Source organism: Neolamprologus multifasciatus, chromosome 2 (assembly GCF_963576455.1).
Source record: "Neolamprologus multifasciatus chromosome 2, fNeoMul1.2, whole genome shotgun sequence".
Classification (NCBI taxonomy): Eukaryota; Metazoa; Chordata; class Actinopteri; order Cichliformes; family Cichlidae; genus Neolamprologus; species Neolamprologus multifasciatus.
The window spans coordinates 27086670-27111421 of record NC_140440.1 but is presented as its reverse complement, the minus strand read 5'-3'; the positions used below and the strand labels follow the sequence as shown (position 1 = coordinate 27111421).

Sequence of the window (24752 nt, the reverse complement as noted above, 5' to 3'; positions counted from 1 at the left end):
GCAGAAGAGATGTGGCTGTGGTTATAAATTTTTATCGTGCAACAATTAGCTCTCTGTTTGACTACTTATAAGGATTGTTTCCTTTTTTTCAGCTCAGAAATGTCCAGTTGTGGGATGTTGAAAGCGGAAGAAAAATAAGACCTCCTTAGTTACACCTCAGAGAAAAAGAAAAAAAAAAGATGACTATAACAATGTTCTTATAGGTCAAAGCTTTTAACAGGATACATCGCAGGCTGTTTCTATCTGGGTCACACACACTGAACAGAGACGAGACATGAAAGCTGCGGTGGGACTGCTGGTGCTGCTGGTCGGAGTTTCTTATAGTGAGCATTTTTCATGTATTTCTACTAGCACTTTATTTTAAATTACACTTAATAAAAGCTTTACATTATGCATTATTATGAGAGATAATTAAAAAGGATCTTGAGTACTAAAATACTAAAAGGCGTTTCCATATTCAGTAACAAATATATAAAGTCTGCACATTTCATAAATCCATCTATTTCTCAGGCAGAGCTTTTCAAAGGGGTAAAGGTGGGGTGCATCCTGGACAGGTTGTGCATACATTTTAGAATCTAATACTCGGGAATTATTTAGACTATTTCTATTTATTTCTGCTATACAAAACCAACTTCCTGTTTGCACACTTTTTTTTGTTTGTTTTCATGGTATGTGTCTCATGTCACATTTAGATCCCTTTTCATTTTTACTTGTTAAAATGTTTTTCATTTCAACTGTTTTAATGTAGATTGAGTGTAAACAACTTGCAAATGGTTATTTCTTGTGCCATGATTTCAGTGTTGAGATGTAAAGCAATCTGTTATTTACTTAAAAATTCATGTTGATTATCCAATGTGAATATAACGCATATTGAATGTGAAAAATTTTACTTTTTAAATAATTTGAAGAAGATAAAATATTGACTTGAATGTAGAACAGGAATCAGTCAGATGATATTAAGTTGGACGAGGAGATTTTAGTATGAATAACCTGATATTGTCTACTGTATCAGATGCATCTAATTGTGTTTTTTGTAAGGTGACCTTGGGTTTCTGAAAGGCGCCCTCAAATAAAATGTATTATTATTATTTATTATTATTACTGGCAATAGTAGTTAATACTAAGATACTGAAAGCAAATGTAAGATGTGATACTAATCTCTTCCTACCTGGTCTATATTTACATGTTCTTATCTGGAAATGATCACTAACAGGAAATAGCTGTATGTATGTTGTACAAGTTTGCATCTGTGTTAAGCAGTGTTGGGACTAACGCGTTATTAAGTAACGCGTTACAGTAACTACGTTATTATTGTGGTAACGAGCACGGTAACTAGTTATTATGCCAAAATCAGGAACGCGTTAGTCGTTACTGGGATTTAGATAGGGTCGTTACTCGTTACTTCGTGTGGTGGCTATCGCGGAGCTTCCACAGATTCAATAACATTAGCAAGTGTTGGAGGCCAGCAGGTGGAAGAGAAGGAAAAGAGACCCAAGGCGGCCGCCGGTCCAAGTGTGAACTGAACTTCAGGTAAGAAGTTATGACCTGCAGTCTATCTGGGTCAGATATAAACCAAGTTTAGGTGGAGTTTATTTTCGTTATTCTGACTTTTTCCGTACTGCGTACTAGCTAGCATGACGGAGTTTCTATACAGCTGGGTGGGTGCTATGAAGTTAATGATGTTGAACTTTATTTTGTTCATAAGTTATTAGAGTTGCCAACCGTCCCGTCTGGTATTCAGAGAAAATATTACGCATTTCTTATTGAGGTGAAAAGGAACAATTTGTCCCGTAATTCGGCTACATTGAAAAAGGCACAAAGCTGGAGTTATTCTGTGTCTTTGCTGCACAGCTGCCTCTTCTTCTTTCATTCTCCCCCCTCCCTCTCCCGTTTCTACTTCAATCATGAAAACTGATCAATGATCAGCTGATCGGCTCTCTTGTTTGTTTATCGCCCACTTTGCGCCAGAAACAGGAAACCAGCCGATGTCGCGTTAAACAACAGCAGCACGTTTAAGCTTGATCAGCTGTTGTTAGAATTTATTTAATATTAATTCCTAGTATCAGCTGATGTTTGCTGGAGCCACAGCTGCAAAAAAGCTGCTGGTCATGATGTCGGTTTGTTTATCTGGTGAGAGGGAAACATGAAACCAGGAGATGTCCTTACTGAATCATCAAAGCTGAACAGGTGATGGAGATACAGGTTTACCTTTTAGGTGACATAAATGAGTTGAAGGGAAGTTATGAACTGTTTCTGAGAGACAGATAACCCCAGGATCCTTTTTAGGTAGCTGACAGCTGGTAACTGTGCAGGAGCAGAGCTAGCAAAGTTTTGCCAGGGGTGCCAGGTGGGGCATTAACAGGGAGAGGTGGGCACAAAGAAATACTTTTGTTTCTTATTCTCATTTAAAATGTCTAGCTTTTAAAAAATAATTATCTGAATCTTACAACAAACGATTGATGCATATATACCATCAAAACAGTGAACATTACTGTCACAACAGCGTTTGTTTTCATTCAAAGGCTTTATGATTTTTCCTATAATGGTGGGCTGGTCTCTAGTCAAAACGCCCGGGCCGATTTTTTGTCCCCGTCCAGCCCTGTATGCAGCTCATCTGCAGTCTGGTGTTACCTACATCTTCCTATTCAGAAGGCAGAATTTCTGAGTTCTGAGTACAATCAAAGCACCACGACTGCAGTTTTTTGTGTTGGATGTAAAAGGCGCACATGACGCTGTGACGTAGGCTAGAATCATGGCAGCAGTCATTGACGGTCCAGGCGTGGGATTTCTCTCGTGGAAATATGTAATATCTTTTCCTTTCTATTGGTAGGTGGCACAGTGCACTTGTGGCAAGTAAGCAAGCTAAAAGACTGGCAAAGTTATGGAAGCAACACATTAACAAGAGAATTCTGAGTAAAACCAAAGTTACTTTCCCTAGTAACTAGTTACTTTGGAAGTAACGAGTAACTTGAAGTAACTGAGTTACTTTTGATAGAAGTAACTAGTAATGTAACTAAGTTACTATTTTAAAGTAACTTACCCAACACTGGTGTTAAGTAGAGAAGTTTGTCTGAAAGCTGCCTGCTGAGTCAATACAGTCAGAGTAGAGAGGAACAGGGAACATTTTCACATCATTCTAACTACATCCTAAATGCACAGAACTGAATTACGACAGTACAAAACTTCAAGTGTAAGAAAGGCAACAATGAAGTCTGAAGCAGTATTGTTATAATTCTTAGTCTTGTACAACGGCAAGCACAACAAAATCCATGTGTAAGGCACTGAGTTTTAAGTGTTCCTATAGTTAATTCAGCCAGTGCTGAGGTTGGTCTGCCTAGTCTTAGAGTCCTGGTGGTGTTTTGACCCTCTTTTGTTTCCACTTCTGATCTTTAGCTTTCCGTAAAGAGAAAGAGAAAGGAGGGCACACAGCAAAGCCCTCTACGCTAGAATTCAGGCCACTGCATTAGGCAATCTGGGGATAAACTAACACCTATGACAGCTTTATTTTTGTTTGCAGGTGTGAAAACTTACTGTGATGGCAGACAGGATGGAGCTCAGTGTTATGGAGCTTTGGGAGGAAGTGTGGATATCCAACTAATGAAAAGCACCTCAGAATTACCTAGATACCAATTATTAAAGAATTCTTTAATAATATTAGATGTGAAAAATGATCAGGTTAATATGATAGGAAACAGGTCTACCATTATTCCCAGTAATGGAACATTTAGGCTCAATAAGCTGAGCAGGACAGACAGCGGTAATTATACCCTTAAAACCTTTGATTCAGATGGAAAATCATCAGGCGAGCGGACTTTACAGTTGTTTATTCAAGGTATTTTTTTCTCTGTTCATAACAGATTAATAGATATCAATTTAACATTGTTTGATAACCTTTGTAATATACAAAAACACTCAAGACACATGTATTTTGTGCTTTTCATTTGAGACTTAAAAGAAGGTCGAAGATTCTGATTTAACATCTAAACTCATCTGTGTGTGTTTCTCTCAGCTCCTGTGTCCTCTGTCCTGCTGGTCTCTGAGTGTCTGTCCCAGGGAGAGATGAGGGTGTCCTGCTCCTCTGAGGGAGGGGACAGTCCTCAGTACAGCTGGACTCTGGATGGACGCACACTGACAGATGCTGAGCTCCTTTCTCTAAATAATGAGACTAACATCATCACTCTGAAACAGCACATCTCAGGACATCTGGTCTGCTCAGTCAGAAACAACGTCTCCAAAGAGGAGAGAATATCTGCCTGTTGTGAGTGAGAACATTCTGCTAATAACACGTATCATCATTTTTGGTTGCTTTGTCTTATAAATAATCTGTTTTTGCTAATAGGCTGCATTTTCATTAACTGCACTTCAGTCAATGGGTCACAGATATCACGGTGGGTGTATAAAGCCAATAACACCCTGTGTATTGAAACAACAACAGACCATACACAAACTGGCATCATGTCAAAAGAAAACTCCACTAACAGCAGTATTGACCCATGGAACATTAGTAAGTGGAAAATAAAAACCTGTAGATCTATGTGTGTAATTTTCCTCTTCCTTCTTGTCCTTTTCTATAAGAACATACTGTGTGTTTGCTGACTCAAACATCTGTGTTTGTGGCTTTCTTTGTTTTGAACAGGGTATTTCCCAATGGTTAGTGTTGCTCTCTCAGCAGCTGTAATTTACTTAGTTGTGGGTGTAGCGCTCATCTGTGCTCAGAGGAAAAAGCAAAACAACAAACCAACAAAACAAAAAGGTACAAAACCCTGATTATCCCTAATCAGCTCACTTTAATACAATAACTGGAAAGAAGGAGAAACAGTTCCCCCAAACAATAAAACTACATTTCACTATTGAAATCTTTTTGTTTGTGTGAACTTTGATCAGAGTCAGACAAACCATTTCACATCATCTCCAGTCTTTGTGCTAAAACTAAACAGCTGTTTCCACAGCAGACATGACAGTGAATATTTTTGTTTCACTTCTATCAAAAAAAAGCAAAAGTCTCCCAATTTCTCACATTTCTTGCTAATTTGCAGATGAAGAAGGTGAAGATGAAGTAACATATGCTAACCTAGGGGTCATAAAACTACAGGAGAAGCAAGTGGAGCAAACAGGACAGGTGGAAGCAGAGGTGGAAGCAGAGTTGGAGTATGGCCAAGTCCACTTTTCAAAGCCGCCTCAGCACACTGAACCTACAGAAGATGATTGCTTGTATGCCAGGGTTCATAAAGTCAGGTGAATTAAGAGCTTCTATGCAGAATAACCACTGAAGAGCCACAGAGGAGGTATTGTTGTCAAGATGTGTGAATGTCTCTCATTTATTGTGATTTTCAGTGTATGAGCTTTTCACATCAAAGCTCATGCATGTTAATTTTCTTCACTTTCACTGCACTTGTTGTTCATAACAGGGCATAAATCCATACTGTATTAGGTGGCTCTCAATTACAAGCACCATGAGTTTATTATTTTATTTTTTATTTGTATTCTGTTAAAGATCTGACATTTCCTCCTGTCATCATGTCAGCGTGACAAGTTCATCTCGTTAAAAGAATACGGCAAAATTGAAAAACAGAATTGTTTGACAAATTTCACTGCAGCAACACTTTGGAGTGATACGAATTTACATATTGAATAAAAACAATAATTTAATAACTCATTATTGTTAATAAATTATAATAATAATGTGCTAAGTCAGACCTTCCCAAAGTGTGGGGCAGAGCCATTGCAGGGGGGGCGCGGTATGAAAAGGGAAAAAAACAAAAATAATGCTTGGACACTGCTAGCACAGGGCTCCCACACAAACGCAAAGCAGGAGATGAAGCATCGCTGAATATGTTTCCAAACCAACTTCATTGTAAGCCAAAGACTAGAAAATATGGTGAAGCATATCTTCCCTTTGGCTTCACCTGCACAAGTGCCGAGGTAGGTCTCCCCTGCAGATTTGGTTTTCCCTTTGTCGGGAGCACCGCTGGGCTGTTCAAATCACGGACAAACAGTATCCCACGTTCTTGATTTTTAGTTCACAAACACTTGTTGTAATGACTAACTACTCCTGACATTTTGGAGATGTTAGCTCTTTATACAGTAAAGTTACAGCGGGATACAAATAACATCAGCCTGGTCCTGCCACAATTTGTTCCTCTGTCTAAATCACGGACAAACAGTATCCCACAGCTGTTTATGTTTTTGAACCCATTTTGCACAGAGAGGCAATTTTTGAAAAATGTATTGATAGCAATGTTGAACATTATTACACAGGAAAAAAAACAACTACACGTAAAATAATCACACCATGACGCCTCTGCCTTTCTAAATAGAGGGACAGTAACTGCATCTGTATATGTAAGCGTGTAAAAACTGAAGATAGAGACAAAATACTGTTAATCTGACTATCTGCCATTCTGCAATTCATCTCATGTAAACAATAACATGGCGCACAGCGTGACGTGAAAAAAGCACATACCTTTGATGTTGCGTGACGAACTCTGTATTCCTCGTCCACACATAAATGCAAAAAAGGAGTTTTTAAAAAATCTCCATTTTCGGTGATTCCAAACGCCGTTTAGTGTGGAGGAAACAGCTGCGTTTTCCAAAAATATCTGTGTAGGTGCGGACGTAGCGTAAAAGAGTTAGCAGTTTATTTTCTTACTACCTGTAATTTATTGCAGATTACTTGTATTTGCTTAATTGCTGACTAAATGTTTGAGGTGTGAAATAAACCCTGTACTAAGTATTTTGGCTTCTGTATTACTACCCTCTAGCTCTGTATTTAGAATGTAATATTTTTAGTGTCCATAGATATTCACAAATTCACAAAATCTGTCCCAAATATCACAACCTGTTCCAGTATAGATGACTCAGTTTGTTCTTTATTGTATTTTTATTTAGTTAAGCTAACAGTGTCAATTTAATTATGTCTTTTCTTAGTGTCTGCTTCTCACTTTTCCTTCAAATACAAGTTATGGTTTAAAATTGGTATTCCGGTGTTTATACACCACTTTGTATTTAATGGCCATTTTCATAAATCTCTTGCTCTTAGCATCTGTTTGGACCTGTCTTCCTCCTCTCACCCCCATCACTCACAGCAGATTGCTGCCCCTCCCTTACTTATTTTCTAATTCATTCTTTTAATCAAAATGTTTCTCCAGATTTAATAGTATTGCTTATAGCATATAGTTAGTCACTGATTCTTATGAAGGCCTGTATGCGAACTGCTCCCACAAAAAATAAATGTATATATGTTCATTCCTGCATTGATTGTTTTTCTTAACATTCATGATGATATGCAAATTTTGGAAAATAAATTCTGAATATTCTAAACTTAGCTCTAAAATATAAATATTCTAACTCATCTCAACATTCAAAAGCACATGACAAACCAACTGACACACCTGAGTCACTCACTTTCTTTATTCTACTCACGAGCGACTCAATCACACTAGCTGTTTATTACTAATCACTGTGTAACTGCTGTAAATTCACAGTAATTGCCATCTCCTTACAAATGTTTATTAAAGTCACCACACCACGCGACTGACGGACTGTGTTGAGGTAACCTGTCAGCAACATGTCACCAATGAAATATTTAGTGTTTATTTGCTGGTTTGTTGGTAGCAGCTCCTAAAAAGCAAGTCTACCATACATCTGTTCGACCAACACCAGTTGATCTGCGACGCCAGTTAATCTGGAACACCAGGCTGCTGCTCTGGGTGGACGTGCACAGTGGAGACAAGGAAGCCCTGAATAAGCAGGTGTAGCGCGCCAAATAGCCAAGGGAGTCCAGAGATCATTCTCTGTAACCGGAGGGCTAACTCCTCCTGGTATTCCTTAACCGGCACCGCTACACACTCTTGGCAGAGAGACTCTACAGTGCAGACTAGGTCTGCCTGGATCTCAGGAGATTGGTTGTGAGCTGCTGGGTCCACTGTCTGGTCGCGTCCTTCTCTCATGAACCGGCTGTGTGCAGACCCAAACGCAAACTCACTGACACAAGGAATGAACTCAGAAAGCCACAGCTTTATTGGCTAGCAGGGGGAAACGCATACAAAACTAAACTAAGTTGGAAAGTGCTAAACTGATACATGATGAAAAACACAAGGAAACACAGCCATAAGGGAGACGTGGACATGAATACACAGAAGGATGAGGAAATGAGAACATACAAGGAACACAGCTGATATGAATTCACAAGATGCCAAAGAGGAACTACACCAAACACGGAAACACGAGACTTTCATAATAAAACAGGAACTGCAATATTACACAGGAGTGGGGAAAAGGCAGCAAGGGGAAGGAGCAAGGGAACGCGAGGGAGAGAGCAGACATGACAGGCTGGGGAAACATGATTGAATAAAACGAGGGGAAAATCAGGCACAAGAACTCGCAACTATATAAACACAGATACACAGAGGGAGACACAGGAGCAAAGACACAGGGAAATCTAACAACCAAAAGCTAAACATAACAACCTAGGGTGGACTCAAATCATAATACAAAATGGAAAAAAACACAAGAAACTGAAACTGCTGGGTCATAAGACCCATCATCGTAACACAGACTGCACCTCATCCAAGCATACTAGGGCTAACACTGCTAACAAACGCCAATGTTTAAGGGGGAAAATGCCTAATAACTTATCACGTCTGGTTGTCTCCCAATTCCCATTAGTCTTTGAGCCAGGAATCATATTTCCGTACATCACAAATGAACAGTGGAGGGTAACATAATAAGCAAACAGGAGGATGTCAGAACAAAAACATTGCAGAGAAAGAACACGAGGATTAGACCAATGTGACACACCAGCGCAGTGAGAATGTATGTTCACTGCATTAAAAACAGCAATTTTAAGGACAAAATATCTCAAAACCTGTTTTGTTTGAAATTGAATGATTTGACACTGCGATGAGGTCTAGAGCTGAAGAGAATACATTTCTTACCAGTGTGACATTCTCGGACCCAAAGTCAGAGCTGAAAAATGGCATCAAAGCTAATAATGGCCAACAATGGAGCAGTGTTATTATTATTTACCACTAGAGGGTGCCATTATATTTGGAAAAGAAATTGTGGTAGTTGTGATAGGCCTTCAATGTTCAGCTTTCGAAATGAAATGATAAAGCTGAAAATCAGCTTATTATTAATTTGATGATTGTAGTGTATTAATGAGCATAATGGTGGGATGTAGCTCAGGAGGTAGAGCAGGTCATCTACTGATTGGAAGGTTGGGGGTTGGAGCTTTGGCTCCCCCAGTCTGCACGCTTACCCCAAGTTGCAATGCATCTATTGGAGTATGACTGTGTGTGAATGTTAGTTAGAAAGAACTTAAAAGTGCTGGTGTGATCTAGAAAACCGCTTTATAAGAATCAGTCCATTTAACATGTTATAAGACATTATCGTGAATAAAACGATTTTTCCTGCCAGCAACAACACTAGACATTCACCCTTATCTGTAAATTTTTTAACAATTTACAGATGAGGGTGTCCTGCTCCTCTGAGGGAGGGGACAGTCCTCAGTACAGCTGGACTCTGGATAGACGCACACTGACAGATGCTGAGCTCCTTTCTGGAAATAATGAGAGTAACATAATCACTCTGAAACAGCACATCTCAGGACAACTTGCCTGCTCAGTAAACAGCAACATCAATATGTGTGTCTCCAAAGAGGAGAGGATATCTATCTTCCTCTGATGAGTGAGAACAACAAAAAAAAAGCTGATAACCAGAGCTTTGATAATTATTGCGACGTAAAAAAAACTTCAATTATTATTGAAGCGTATGACTTGCAGATACTGTTAAATGACTAGCTGATACAACAATGAATTTTGTTTCTTATTTAACTTGAATCTAACTTCCTTGCTAATAACCATTTAAAATCATCTTTAGTTTAGTTTAATTTAGTTGCCTTAATGTGTCATTTTCTTAAATTAATAAGCCACCCTCATAATCAACCATGGGGTTCAATGAAGTTTGGCATTACAGGCTTGTAACTATCAATAAAAGTGAAACCCCACCTGTGACAGACCTAACATGACCTTTCATTTCTGTATCACTGAATAGTTCACTCCTGGCTCAAATGTGGTGAAGCTCAGGAGTAATATAATTGAAAAGGAACAGCAACATCACCTGGTGGTTTGCACCCCAGAAAATATTAGCCAATAACAAACCTTAATTATACTGGAAAATGACTGTAAGGCACAAAAACTCATTGCTGACAAAGTCAAGATCTGAAACCAAGTTAATTCCAATGTTAGATCAAATAGTGGAATAGATCAAATAACAGGGCTGGACCCACTAGGGAAGGAAAAACAGGTTCAGAAGCAACATTCAATTACAGTAAATGGCAATAATTACAGTTAGTTTTACAAAAGCCTTAATATGAAAACTTAACCAAAAACACTAAAAGCAGCAGCCCAACTTTATATAAAAAACAAACTAAAGGAATTAGCTGGAGGCCACTTGTGAACACAGTTTCCACTGAAGAAAGGCCAGAGATGCTACAAAACATGATGCTTCACTGAATATGGAAAAAAACAGATAACTATAGAAATAAATACTTCTTCTTTAAAAATAATATGGTGCAGGTATTGAACGTCACTATATTTCTAGCTCTGTTAAAGTGTAACCAGATATGAGAAATATAATAATATAATAAAATAATACTCCCTATAACATCCTATAGTCTTACTTTGGAATTAAAAGAAGGGAAAGAAAAATCTGATTAAATATTATCTACATTATGCTATATTACCTTTGTTTAAACACCCAACTTAAAGCTTTATTAACATTTCTCTCTTTATTTTTGAAGCAATATGTCTCAGTTTATCTAAGTTGGCTTTTGCTGACACTTTGCAGACCACATTGGCAACTTCTGCTGGGAAGTAAGCAACGTCTTCAGATGGGGAAGCATGAAGTTTCCATCTACTGGTTTACAGAGGTGTTACTGTTGCATATACATGCTTCTGTATTTAGTGAAACTGTTAAAATATGCAAATATTTAATGAATGCTTGCAGAAGCAAAACAATGCAAAAGTTACATTCACAGAAGTGTGAATGTATATATTTTATCACCATGTGTACTTCAGCCATGCTGTTAATGCTTAAATGACAAAATGTTAAAAGCACCATTTTCACAAACAAAACATTAAAAAAAATTCCCCTGTTCCCAGAGTGATCACATAATCCACGATTACTTGTATGACAACCACTGCAAAGCCCAAATACAATTTAATATGAACAGCTGCTACTGGTAGGTTTACCTTATAGTGTGAGGCCTTTGGTGCTGAAGTCCTTTGAGATGGAACTCCTTCTTTTCCTGCCTTCACCAACATCTACCAAGGCCCTACAGTCCTCAGTACAGCTGGACTCTGGATGGACGCACACTGACAGATGCTGAGCTCCTTTCTGGAAATAATGAGACTAACATCATCACTCTGAAACAGCACGTGTCAGGACATCTGGTCTGCTCAGTCAGCGACAACGTCAGTAAAGTCTCCAAAGAAGAGAGAATATCTACCTGTGGTGAGCGAGAATATAAAGAAAAGGTGATAACTGATTGTTAAGGTCACTGCATACCTCGACGCAAATGATCTGCTTTTTATTCACAGGCTTCATTTTTATTAATTGCACATCATTTAATGGGACACAGATATCAGGGTGGGTGTATGAAGCCAATAACACCCTGTGTACTGAACCCACAACCAAACCAATGACCACTCAAACTGCTGTGGGTAAGAAGACTGACATAGTGTCAGTTAAACCCTCCACTAATATTAGAACCGACAAGCAAAACCATAGCAGTGCTGACCCATGGCACATTAATGAAAACTTACTCTGCACAATAAATCCACTGATGCCCTTTCGTCATAAAAAACATTACTGATTCAAACATCTGTGTTTTGTCTCTTTTATTTTTGAAACAGGATATTTGCCACTGATCAGTGATGTTCTCTCAGCACTGGTATTTTTCATTGTTGTGGGTGCATCAGTCATCTGTGCTCAGTGGAAAAAGCAAAACAACAAACCAACCAAAGAAAAAGGTACAAAACTAAATTTTTGCTAACTCAGTTTGCTCAGCTTATATTTTTCTTTCTTGCAGGTTTTTTGTTTGTTTGTTTGTTTGTTTGTTTGTTTTTTGCTGTTGAGCAAAGCTTATTGATCACTGTGTCTCATGTGAGTGATATTTGCAAGTATCACTATTCCTCATAGCTTAAACAAGAAATGTGAGGAAACACGTCTGCCCAAAAGTAACAATATTACACTTCAACAATGGAAACTTTTAAGAGTGAAATTTTTTTTTTTAATTCTTATCAAGAAAGCGAATAAGTATGATCATTCTACGTTTTTGCCACACCTGATTGTTATGCCTTATTGCAAATGAAGAAGAAGACCAGGAAGTAACCTACGCTGATGTCAGGGTCATGAAACAACAGGGGAACCGGATGGAACAAACAGCAAAGGCGGAGGCAGAGGTGGAGTATGGCCAAGTCAAGTTTTCAAAGCGACCTCGGCACTGAACTAAGAGGAGATGACTGTATGTATGCCAAGATACAGAAAGTCAAGTGATATAAGTGGTCAGTGCTTTTACACGGACTGCACCAATAAAGGTTCACAGAGGGAGGAGGTGATATTAAGGTCATTTAATTTCTGTCTTTGTGTACAGTTGACTCTAACAGAACAAAGGTTATTATCCAAGTCACCACAGCTTCATCTTCATGTTTTCATGTTCAGCTCAAGAAACAACTTACAGTAATAGATTTAAGCAACATCAAAGTGCTTGTTATAGACACATTACTCACAATACTGATAATTTTCTGGATTTGTTTTCAACATCTTGGCATGTTATTTGTACTTAGAAGTATCTAAGACAGTCATGTTTCCTGATTTTTGAGGGGGTTTTGGGATGTTTAGTTTTTCTCTATTTTGGGATTCTTGATCATCTTTGTGTTTGTTTTGTGCTTCTGTTCCAAAGGTCTTGATGTTAATTCTGGGTTTTGAGATGAAAATTTTTCTTTGAGCTCCATAGCTTTCTGTCTATCGGGTGATGGTTATGTTCCTGTTATCTGTGTTATTGTTTGTATTTCCATTCTGTTTCTTCAGTCTTGTCTTCGTGTTTATCTCTTGTGTTTCTGTCAAGGTTGCATGTTTTGAGTCTGCCATCAACTTCCTGTTTTACTTTGGTGGTCTTTAGTCTCTTGTTCTTCGTGTGTAGTTCCACTTCCTGTGTCGCACAATTTGTAATGTATGGCTGTATCCCAAGTCAGGGTCTGCAGCCTTAAAGTACGCAGCCTTAACGGTCCACAAGGGCCGCGTACTCAAAGACCGCTAAGGCCGGAAGTGCGAGGCTTCTGAAATGGGTCTAGCCTCCATCGTGCTGCCCAGGTTGCCTAGCAACCATGACACTAACAGCTGGAAACGTTTCATACAGCTTTGTTTGACAGAAATGAAGGACAAAATATTTTGTTCATTTGTTTGTTTGTTTCTACATGAGCTTTGATTTGATAAGTATCTGAGGCTGAGACCACGGGACTGTGAAATCATGCGCTTTACTTCTGTACTAAACAGTCATTTTAAGATTAGCTAGTAAATAACAATTAGCTAATGTTGTTCATGAGACTAAAGTCATCTTACTTTGGTAATGTAAATATAATATGGCCAATATTAAAGTTATCATTCCAATCATTATTAGTTATTACAGCAGTGAATGAACTCTGTTTCAAATACTGAGCTGCAGTAAAGATTCAAGCTGCATTTATTTATATTTCCTCTCACCTTAAATCTTCACTGTATATATAACTGTGTTATATATAAGAGACAAACATTGTTCTTTTAATATGTTGGCATTACTAAATTTGTCTCAGTGCTTACTTTAAATATCCATAAAATCATAAAATTTTCTGTAAGATTAAGGTCGACTATTGAACGGCGTATATTTTAAAGGAAAGGCTTTAAAACCAAGTTAGTACAAACATCGCTAATGTCACATAACTTTGCCGACATGTGGCCAACAGGAATGTTTTAATGTTCTTCGTTATTAAACATTTGCGCATAAAAGAGTGACATAATATTCAGTTCTTACTTTTAAAAGTTTACTCTTCAGGCGCCCCTCCTCTGCCGTTTTTTTCGGCAAAATTATCCACACCCACCGCCGCGCTGCCTTCTGGGATATGTTGGGCCAAGAAGTCTACACCGCCACATCCTTAAAATTCAGGGAAATGAAGGATGCATTTTAGGGCCGCATTTCGAGCAGCCTTTGTTGTGTCGCTGTGACGTAATCAGCCTTAAAATGCAGGCTTTAAGGCTGCAGACCCTGAATTGGGATATAGCCTATGTATATTGTCTCAGTACTTGCTTGACCTCATGTCTGGAGTACAAACTTCTCGATGCATTGATTCAGCTCAGTCTTACCACCAGTGTTGGGTAAGTTACTTTAAAATAGTAACTTAGTTACATTACTAGTTACTTCTATCAAAAGTAACTCAGTTACTTCAAGTTACTCGTTACTTCCAAAGTAACTAGTTACTAGGGAAAGTAACTTTGGTTTTACTCAGAATTCTCTTGTTAATGTGTTGCTTCCATAACTTTGCCAGTCTTTTAGCTTGCTTACTTGCCACAAGTGCACTGTGCCACCTACCAATAGAAAGGAAAAGATATTACATATTTCCACGAGAGAAATCCCACGCCTGGACCGTCAATGACTGCTGCCATGATTCTAGCCTACGTCACAGCGTCATGTGCGCCTTTTACATCCAACACAAAAAACTGCAGTCGTGGTGCTTTGATTGTACTCAGAACTCAGAAATTCTGCCTTCTGAATAGGAAGATGTAGGTAACACCAGACTGCAGATGAGCTGCATACAGGGCTGGACGGGGACAAAAAATCGGCCCGGGCGTTTTGACTAGAGACCAGCCCACCATTATAGGAAAAATCATAAAGCCTTTGAATGAAAACAAACGCTGTTGTGACAGTAATGTTCACTGTTTTGATGGTATATATGCATCAATCGTTTGTTGTAAGATTCAGATAATTATTTTTTAAAAGCTAGACATTTTAAATGAGAATAAGAAACAAAAGTATTTCTTTGTGCCCACCTCTCCCTGTTAATGCCCCACCTGGCACCCCTGGCAAAACTTTGCTAGCTCTGCTCCTGCACACCTAAAAAGGATCCTGGGGTTATCTGTCTCTCAGAAACAGTTCATAACTTCCCTTCAACTCATTTATGTCACCTAAAAGGTAAACCTGTATCTCCATCACCTGTTCAGCTTTGATGATTCAGTAAGGACATCTCCTGGTTTCATGTTTCCCTCTCACCAGATAAACAAACCGACATCATGACCAGCAGCTTTTTTGCAGCTGTGGCTCCAGCAAACATCAGCTGATACTAGGAATTAATATTAAATAAATTCTAACAACAGCTGATCAAGCTTAAACGTGCTGCTGTTGTTTAACGCGACATCGGCTGGTTTCCTGTTTCTGGCGCAAAGTGGGCGATAAACAAACAAGAGAGCCGATCAGCTGATCATTGATCAGTTTTCATGATTGAAGTAGAAACGGGAGAGGGAGGGGGGAGAATGAAAGAAGAAGAGGCAGCTGTGCAGCAAAGACACAGAATAACTCCAGCTTTGTGCCTTTTTCAATGTAGCCGAATTACGGGACAAATTGTTCCTTTTCACCTCAACAAGAAATGCGTAATATTTTCTCTGAATACCAGACGGGACGGTTGGCAACTCTAATAACTTATGAACAAAATAAAGTTCAACATCATTAACTTCATAGCACCCACCCAGCTGTATAGAAACTCCGTCATGCTAGCTAGTACGCAGTACGGAAAAAGTCAGAATAACGAAAATAAACTCCACCTAAACTTGGTTTATATCTGACCCAGATAGACTGCAGGTCATAACTTCTTACCTGAAGTTCAGTTCACACTTGGACCGGCGGCCGCCTTGGGTCTCTTTTCCTTCTCTTCCACCTGCTGGCCTCCAACACTTGCTAATGTTATTGAATCTGTGGAAGCTCCGCGATAGCCACCACACGAAGTAACGAGTAACGACCCTATCTAAATCCCAGTAACGACTAACGCGTTCCTGATTTTGGCATAATAACTAGTTACCGTGCTCGTTACCACAATAATAACGTAGTTACTGTAACGCGTTACTTAATAACGCGTTAGTCCCAACACTGCTTACCACACACATCCAGGGATATGTCTTAATGTTTAGTGAGCTACCGTTATAATCACAGATTGTACCTTTATTGTATGCTGAGCATCGGATGATCCAACACATAATTTGGCAATTTTAGATTTTTACATTGTTTTGAGGTTCAACAAATAAAACTTTCTGTAGGGTTTATTATACACTCATAGCTTTATGTTTGCATTTAGTAGATCTTCCTAAATGTTGATTTTACCAAATGTCTTTTGGGCGATCGTGGCTCAAGAGTTGGGAGTTCCCCTTGTAATTGGAAGGTTGCCGGTTTGAGCCCCAGCTTGGACAGTCTCGGTCGTTGTGTCCTTGGGCAAGACACTTCACCCGTTGTCTACTGGTGGTGGTCAGAGGGCCCGGTGGCGCCAGTGTCCCCCAGGGTGGCTGTGGCTACAATGTAGCTTGCTATCACCAGTGTGTGAATGTGTGTGTGAATGGATGGATGACTGGATATGTAAAACTTGAAAGTATCAGAAGATGAGCTGTGAAGTTTCACTTCCTGCTTCACAGGGGTGTTACTGTTGCTTAACGATATTTACATATTCAGCTAAACACCTTCTTAAACATTTAGAAGTATTTTTAAGGAAAACTATTATCTAAAATTATGCATGCAGGGGCAAAGCAGTGCAAAACATACATGCAAAGCATTATATCACAATAAATCACAAGTGTTGGACAAAACCATAAGAGAGAGAACATAAGAAGGTATAATAAATACAGTTTGGCTTCAGAACAGGAAATAATCATAAGCTAAAGGCCAGTGTGAAAATATGTGCATTGGCACAGTGTTAATGCACATATTTTCACACCTTGTCAGTGCTTCCTATAATGAGGAACTGAAGACTTCATCTGACACTCAGCTAGCTGTTGGCAGTGGTGAACTCCCAAACTGTGTGTTTTACCCAAGCAGTCAGCAGTACCACCCAGGGCAGTGAACTAATGATGCTGTGAGTACTACATCAATGACTATTTCTCTGTGGTCTTCTATTCCCTGGCAGCTTAGTCTTCAAAATCCTTTGTCCAATATATCAACTATCCCTCCTCTGCATATACCTAAACCATCTCAACCCTGCAAAATGCAAAAAAAAAAAAAAAAAAAAGATCAATAAATAAATGTAGTAGAACTTTTTAGACAATATTGGAATTTACTTAAGAAACCAATGATTTAGTTTTTCTTTAAACAACCATGTCACTGTCAGACAGTATTATAGATTAGTCACCAGAGCTATCGCCTAGTAGCTATTATAAGATATCACTATGGCAAAGAAGTAAATATCAAATTATTTTTATTTTATATTTACATTTTTATTATTAAATACATTTTATGTATTTAATAATAAGGGTGGGTTTTGATGATCGATTTATCGATTAAAGTCGATTCTAACGTGATGTCGATTCATTAAAATTCTGAATCGATTTTTTAATATACTTTTTTTTTTTTTTTTTGCCCGAAACGCCAGAATCTCATGTTAAACTTCACAAAATTTCAACACCAAACAGCGAAAACAGTAAATGAGAGCAGGAACACGGATTCTGCACAAAAACATAAACACAAAGCGCGGACCCGCCGAAACATCAGAATCACCCCACAGCACGGACATAGTCGGGGCTGAAAGCCGACAGCTCACTGATTCTGATGTTTCGGCGGGTCCGCGCTTTGTGTTTACGCCCTTTTTGGCTAAACCAGCAGCAAAAGAAGATCCAAACTAGCTTCACATAAACATCGTCATGAATTCCCTCTTACTTTTGCTGTTTTGCTTCCACCACGATAAAATCACACTTCATGCACAGCTCTCTCTCTCTCTCTCTCTCTCTCTCTCTCAGTATACTTCAAGAACAGTTTCGTGTCTAAAAATATTTTTTCTGCATTATTCGCTTGCTTGTTGCGCACAAGTCTACCGTTGTTTACAGCGCTGTCGGCCGCTGTTGTTTTCCTTTTACTTATGTCACGGGGTGGAAAGGGACAAGTTTCTAGGGTTTTTTAATGCATGTTTTGCCGTGTTTTACCTTTTTTAATATTTTAATATTGTACATTGGTTTATTTTTATGAGTTTTACTGCATGTTTTTATGGTATTTATTTGGTGACTTGTCCTGGAAAGACTCCGCCCCTACCTTATTGCACACCTGGGAGGTCCCGGAGGCCAATAAGAGGGCCTGGCAGGCCACACAAAAAGAGGCTTGAGGAAGAGGCTTGGAAAGAGGCTTGAGAGACGGGCGGGTGTGAGTGGTGTCAGGCGGCGGCGCCTGTAAGCCCGGGGGTCTGGTGGAGCTTGGCGTCAGAGAGGAGGATACAGCGCCGGCAACGAGAGACGCAGAGCGAGCGATTGCTGCAGCAACAGGAGGCCAGAGTACGCGTCTGCAGAGAATTGGAGGCAACGAGACGGGCCGGTGCCGAGTGACAGTTACAAAGAAGCGGCGGGCGGAGTTGAGAGCTCTGCCCACCCGGGGTAAGTCTCTTGACTTTCCCCTTGTAATGATTGAAAGCTGCCTAAAAGAATAGTAATTGCCGCTGCCTCCCTCCTTTAGCACACCGGGGCGCAGAACGTGGAGAGGAAGGCGAGGACGCCGCCGGGTTCCCCTCCTACACCGCTCCGCTGGATTTTTAACTTTTATTGACTCTTATATCGTGGCGCACGCCACCGGACTTTTAATGTTGTGTTTTATTGATTTTTATTGTGTTGTCCCCTGGCCAGGGTTGTTTTAATTCATTTACATTTTTAACTATTTAAATATAATAAATTATATTTTAATTTTATAGTTTTAAATTCGTGTGCTTTCCCTTGGCGGCTCCACTGCTCTGTCCGTTTTGGAGGAAGGTTTCCCCTCCTTTAAACGAACACTGAAAAAAAATCACCTTCCCTCCGTTACATAATTGGCGTTGTCGACAGGATACGGAGTCAAGAGCAGTTGGGTTAGTCAGGGGAATAGCAAATATGATGATGTATGTGTATTTTGGTCCCCCAGTATTGCCGTGGTTGGAATAGGTCAAATAAGAAGATGGAGGATTAATTCAATTCAATTCAATTCAATTCTATTTTATTTATATAGCGCCAAATCACAACAAAAGTCGCCTCAAGGCGCTTCATAGATACAGAGAAAAGCCCAACAATCATATGACCCCCTATGAGCAAGCACTTTGGCGACAGTGGGAAGGAAAAACTCCCTTTTAACAGGAAGAAACCTCCGGCAGAACCAGGCTCAGGGAGGGGCGGCCATCTGCTGCGACCGGTTGGGGTGAGAGAAGGAAGACAGGATAAAAGACATGCTGTGGAAGAGAGACAGAGATTAATAACAGGTATGATTCAATACAGAGAGGTCTGTTAATACATAGTGAGTGAGAAAGGTGACTGGAAAGGAAAAACTCAATGCATCATGGGAATCCCCCGGCAGCCTACATCTATTGCAGCATAACTAAGGGAGGATTCAGGGTCACCTGGTCCAGCCCTAACTATATGCTTTAGCAAAAAGGAAAGTTTTAAGCCTAATCTTAAAAGTAGAGATAGTGTCTGTCTCCCGAATCCAAACTGGAAGCTGGTTCCACAGAAGAGGGGCCTGAAAACTGAAGGCTCTCCCTCCCATTCTACTTTTAAATACTCTAGGAACAACAAGTAGGCCTGCAGAGCGGGAGCGAAGTGCTCTAATAGGGTGATATGGTACCACAAGGTCATTAAGATAAGATGGGGCCTGATTATTTAAGACCTTGTATGTGAGGAGCAGGATTTTGAATTCAATTCTGGATTTAACAGGAAGCCAATGAAGGGAAGCCAAAACAGGAGAAATATGCTCTCTCTTTCTAGTCCCTGTCAGTACTCTTGCTGCAGCATTTTGGATTAACTGAAGGCTTTTCAGTGAGTTTTTTGGACATCCTGATAATAATGAATTGCAGTAGTCCAGCCTGGAAGTAATAAATGCATGAACTAGTTTTTCAGCGTCACTCTGAGACAGGATATTTCTAATTTTAGAGATGTTGCGCAAATGGAAGAACGCAGTCTTACATATTTGTTTAATATGTGCGTTGAAGGACATATCCTGGTCAAAAATGACTCCAAGGTTCCTCACAGTGTTACTGGAGGCCAAGGTAATGCCATCCAGAGTAAGAATCTGGTTAGATACCATATTTCTAAGCTTTTCAGCGCCGAGTACAATGACCTCAGTTTTATCTGAGTTAAGAAGCAGAAAGTTAGTGGCCATCCAAGTCTTTATGTCTTTAAGACATTCCTGCAGTTTAACTAATTGGTGTGTGTTATCTGGCTTCATGGACAGATAGAGCTGGGTGTCATCTGCATAGCAGTGAAAATGTGTGCTATGTCTTCTAATGATGCTGCCTAGGGGAAGCATGTATAATGTAAACAGAATTGGTCCTAGCACTGAACCCTGTGGAACTCCATAATTAACCTCAGTGTGTGAAGAGGACTCTCCATTTACATGCACAAATTGGAGTCTATTAGATGGATATGATACAAACCACTGCAGTGCAATACCTGTAATACCTACAGCATGTTCTAATCGCTCTAATAGGATATTATGGTCAACAGTATCGAATGCTGCACTAAGGTCAAGAAGGACAAGCACAGAGATGAGTCCACTGTCAGAGGCCATAAGAAGATCATTTTTAACCTTCACTAAAGCTGTTTCTGTGCTGTGATGAGCTCTGAAACCTGACTGAAACTCTTCAAATAAACCATTCCTCTGCAGATGATCTGTTAGCTGTTTGACAACTACTCTTTCAAGGATTTTTGATATGAAAGGAAGTTTGGAGATTGGCCTATAATTAGCTAAGACTGCTGGGTCTAGAGATGGCTTTTTGAGTAAAGGTTTAACTGCAGCCACCTTGAAGGCCTGTGGTACATTAGAGATAGGTTGATCATCTATCATCTCTGCCTCCCTCCTTTAGCGCACCGGGGCGCAGAACGTGGAGAGGAAGGCGAGGACGCCGCTGGGTTCCCCTCCTACACCGCTCCGCTGGATTTTTAACTTTTATTGACTCTTATATCGTGGCGCACGCCACCGGACTTTTAATGTTGTGTTTTATTGATTTTTATTGGGTTGTCCCCTGGCCAGGGTTGTTTTAATTCATGTACATTTTTAACTATTTAAATATAATAAATTATATTTTAATTTTATAGTTTTAAATTCGTGTGCTTTCCCTTGGCGGCTCCACTGCTCTGTCCGTTTTGGAGGAAGGTTTCCCCTCCTTTAAACGAACACTGAAAAAAAATCACCTTCCCTCCGTTACACTTACTTCCAAAAAGAAAACCTATTTTCTGCCTATTTTCAATAGGCTACTGAACAAATTTAAACTTTTTAAAATTATGCAAAATTGCAAAACGCTTGGCTGTGTCTCTAGTAAAACCTCTGTAACTTTGCTCTGTTTCACTTCAGCCGCATCAGTTCATCATGTTCATATGTTGATCAATGGCTTTCTTTCGTTTTTGATCTACTGCAGAATACTTTTATGAAATCCCAGGCCAGGAAAATCACCTTCATGTTTTTCTGTGTTTTATCCTCAGCTCCGACATTTTCGGAGACGTGTGTTATCCACCAGCTCGATAGCTAGCCGGGAGCTTGAGTGTCACTAGAGCCGCAGAGAACGGCAAACTCCCAGCACATCATTTTCAGATCACCGCGGTCTTTCGCTACTCAGGTTAAACGTAATATATAAGTCACTTAGATAACCTAAAATGTAATTGTTTGGCTTTTTCAGTGTTTTATTTGTTTTTGAGTAAATCGGTTTGGCTGAGATTAAAGTTTTTAGATTAGATTAGATTAGATTAGATGGGTTCCTTCTTTGTTTTCACACAACATCAAACCGAAAACTGATTAAACAGAAGTGTGAGATGTTCCAGAATTTACACCAGTGTCGTGTTATATTTAGATAGCAAGGAGCAGACAGCTGAGTTTATTACACTCCACCGAGACAGCAGTGACACAAATCTGAAGGCTAGACTGTCCAATTTCACAGTCGTTTACTTCCGGCCTACCCGACCTTCTGAGGGCCCGGCCCACGTAGACTGTGAAGGCAGATTCCTCAGGAGGATGCAGCCCATGAATTTGGACACGACCGTAGTGTACGCTGTTACGTGCCAGGAGGATTGCCAGGAATTATACATTGGGGAAACCAAACAACCTCTGGCAAAGCGGATGGCACAACACAGAAGAGCTACCTCGTCAGGCCAGGACTCTGCAGTCTATTTACACCCGCAGGCCAGTGGACACTCTTTCAGTGATGAGGATGTACACATCTTTCACCATCTTACAAAGCTGTGATTGCAGCCATTCCTCAACTCTCTGTGTACGGTACTCTTGGCCATTGATCAGTGGGCTTTGATCAGTGGGTTTTGATCAATGGTCGTGAGAATTTGCATAATTATGATGAAGGTGACCTCCCAGTCCATTGTTCCTTCAGTGGTGCTAGTTTCAGTCATTATGTAAATGTAATGTTTATAAGATTGGGGAAACCTGCAGTCAGCTGAGACTGAAGAAGTCACTTGGATGAGTGACGAAACTCCCACAAAACATCCAGATGAACAGAATCAACTTTTGGAGATTTACTTACCCGGAACATTGAGCATGCATCAAGACGATTACTCAATAGCAATGTTTTCCCTTCATGTTATATATTCTTGTTACCAGTGGCATGGAATAATGCATCTTCAAATCAAATTAGCTTTAACTCATTATTATTATTATTATTATTATTATTATTGTTGTTGTTGTTGTTGTTGTTGTTGTTGTTGTCGTCGTCGTCGTCGTCGTCGTCGTCGTCGTCGTCGTCGTCGTCGTTGGTGGTGGTGGTGGTGGTGGTGTTCTTGTTTAATAACTACCAGCTTATAAAAAGAGCACAACAGCAGACTTGCAGATTAAGGATTTCCATTCTCCTGTTAATAGAGACATCAAGGCCTCATCCGAGTGATCATTCTCCAAAATGCAATTAAAAACCTGGTTACATCTACCATGACACATAAGAGACACACAGAGCTACTGTTAATGAATATATTTTCAGACACTGAACTCTTTGGTTATCAGTGGTAATGTGATAATGAGCTGCCACCAATCGGTTTAACATTGTCCGTAATTTAAAATTACATGGATACATTTGGTGCAAAAAGGATTTTGATGAAGTTTTATGCTTTGCTAACTGGACCCAGTAAAATAATTTAAATATTTGGCTATGTTCTAGTGAGCAGTGCTCATAGGATTCCCCCCCTCGCTCTCTCTTTATGTCACACGCACACAAACACACATTCGGACATTTGGCTAAGCTACCAGTTTTAATGATAGATTTCTTAAATGTTTAACTTGTTTTTGCATACTTTCTGAGTGGCAGCAGGACACTGAAAGAGAGCCTTCTACTGCTAACCCTTCCTTAAATGTAAGTTATGGTTTTGTGTTGGTATTTTCATGTTAAAACTATGAAACAATGAAAGGTTATATTTATAAGTAAACCAGAAGGTGAACCATGACGTCACATTTGTTTCAGTGAATATTAACTTTGTTCAATTGTTATTTTCATCAAGCTTTTAACTTTAACCATGTTAATTGTTATCAGTAATTGTAATAAGCAAAAAGCCTGATCATTGCTGTGAGGGTTTAGAAAGATTTGTGTACCTGTGCTCCTCCTCTTGAAAAACACCTGTAGACTGGAAAAACTAGTTCTCTTAAAATCCCTTTAGTCGGGATGTAAATTATTCTTATATGAAAAGGAACACAAACCAGCAGCCTGCATTTTACTACTGACCTGCTCTAACCTCGAGTATCTGACTCAATTAGGTTGTCATCCTGTTATTTCTGACTGCCCACACAGACACAGCAAGCTCTTCCCTCAAAACACTTTTTAAAAAAGTTGTTTTGGGTTGGGGTTTTTTTTTTTGTTTGTTTGTTTGTTTGTTTTTTGGGGGGGGGGGGGGGGTTAATGTGATGAGATTTACAACTGACAATATTAAATCTAAAAAGTATCTGTGAAGCTGCCAGAAACAAAGTCCAATAAATTCCAAGGCTGTATAATTCATTACCACTAGAGGGACACATTGTGTAAAGAACAAACAAACAAACAAAAAAAAAAACTGTGATCGTTGTTGTTCTATTACTTTGATGTTCAGATTTTAAAATCAAATAATAAAACCTCTACCTCTGTTTAGTTTAACTGTAATCTGGTATATTATATAAAACTTTATTTCTTTATTAAAAGATATGCATACATTCATAAGATTTGCACTTACATTTTCAGTGCTGTCCACCCCACACCCCCTTTTTTCAATTATCTAAGTTTAATCTAATGAGTTTTAAAATACTGAAGTGTTCTAGTATGCAGTGTGTGTAAAGAATCATTACTCATAATGTTGTTCTAACTTTTACCAGTTTGGTAAGGAAAGCTTAAAGTGGTTTAGAACACTGGACTATTATTATTATCATTGTTATAAGCCATGATGTATTATTATTCTGCCACCTAAACATGTTTCTGTAATTGATCGTTTCCATGTTAATCTATAATATGTCTTAGTCAAAACGTCTTTTAGTATAAATGATAAACATTTCCTTCTCTTCCTCTCAG

At 39.3% G+C, this 24752-nt stretch overlaps 1 protein-coding gene and 1 pseudogene across 1 annotated transcript; both read left to right on the top strand.

Annotated features, from left to right (window-relative positions):
* On the top strand, nucleotides 1-5732 carry LOC146524546 (uncharacterized). The gene is made up of 6 exons (XM_085133028.1): nucleotides 1-323; nucleotides 3518-3832; nucleotides 4010-4258; nucleotides 4340-4504; nucleotides 4637-4753; nucleotides 5037-5732. The coding sequence occupies exons 1-6, from the start codon at nucleotides 275-277 to the stop codon at nucleotides 5237-5239; spliced, it is 1098 nt and encodes a 365-aa protein (XP_084989154.1). The 5' UTR covers nucleotides 1-274; the 3' UTR covers nucleotides 5240-5732.
* A 5547-nt stretch (nucleotides 5733-11279) lies between these two features.
* Nucleotides 11280-14397, top strand: LOC146524545 (uncharacterized; annotated as a pseudogene).
* Nucleotides 14398-24752: the final 10355 nt, after the last annotated feature.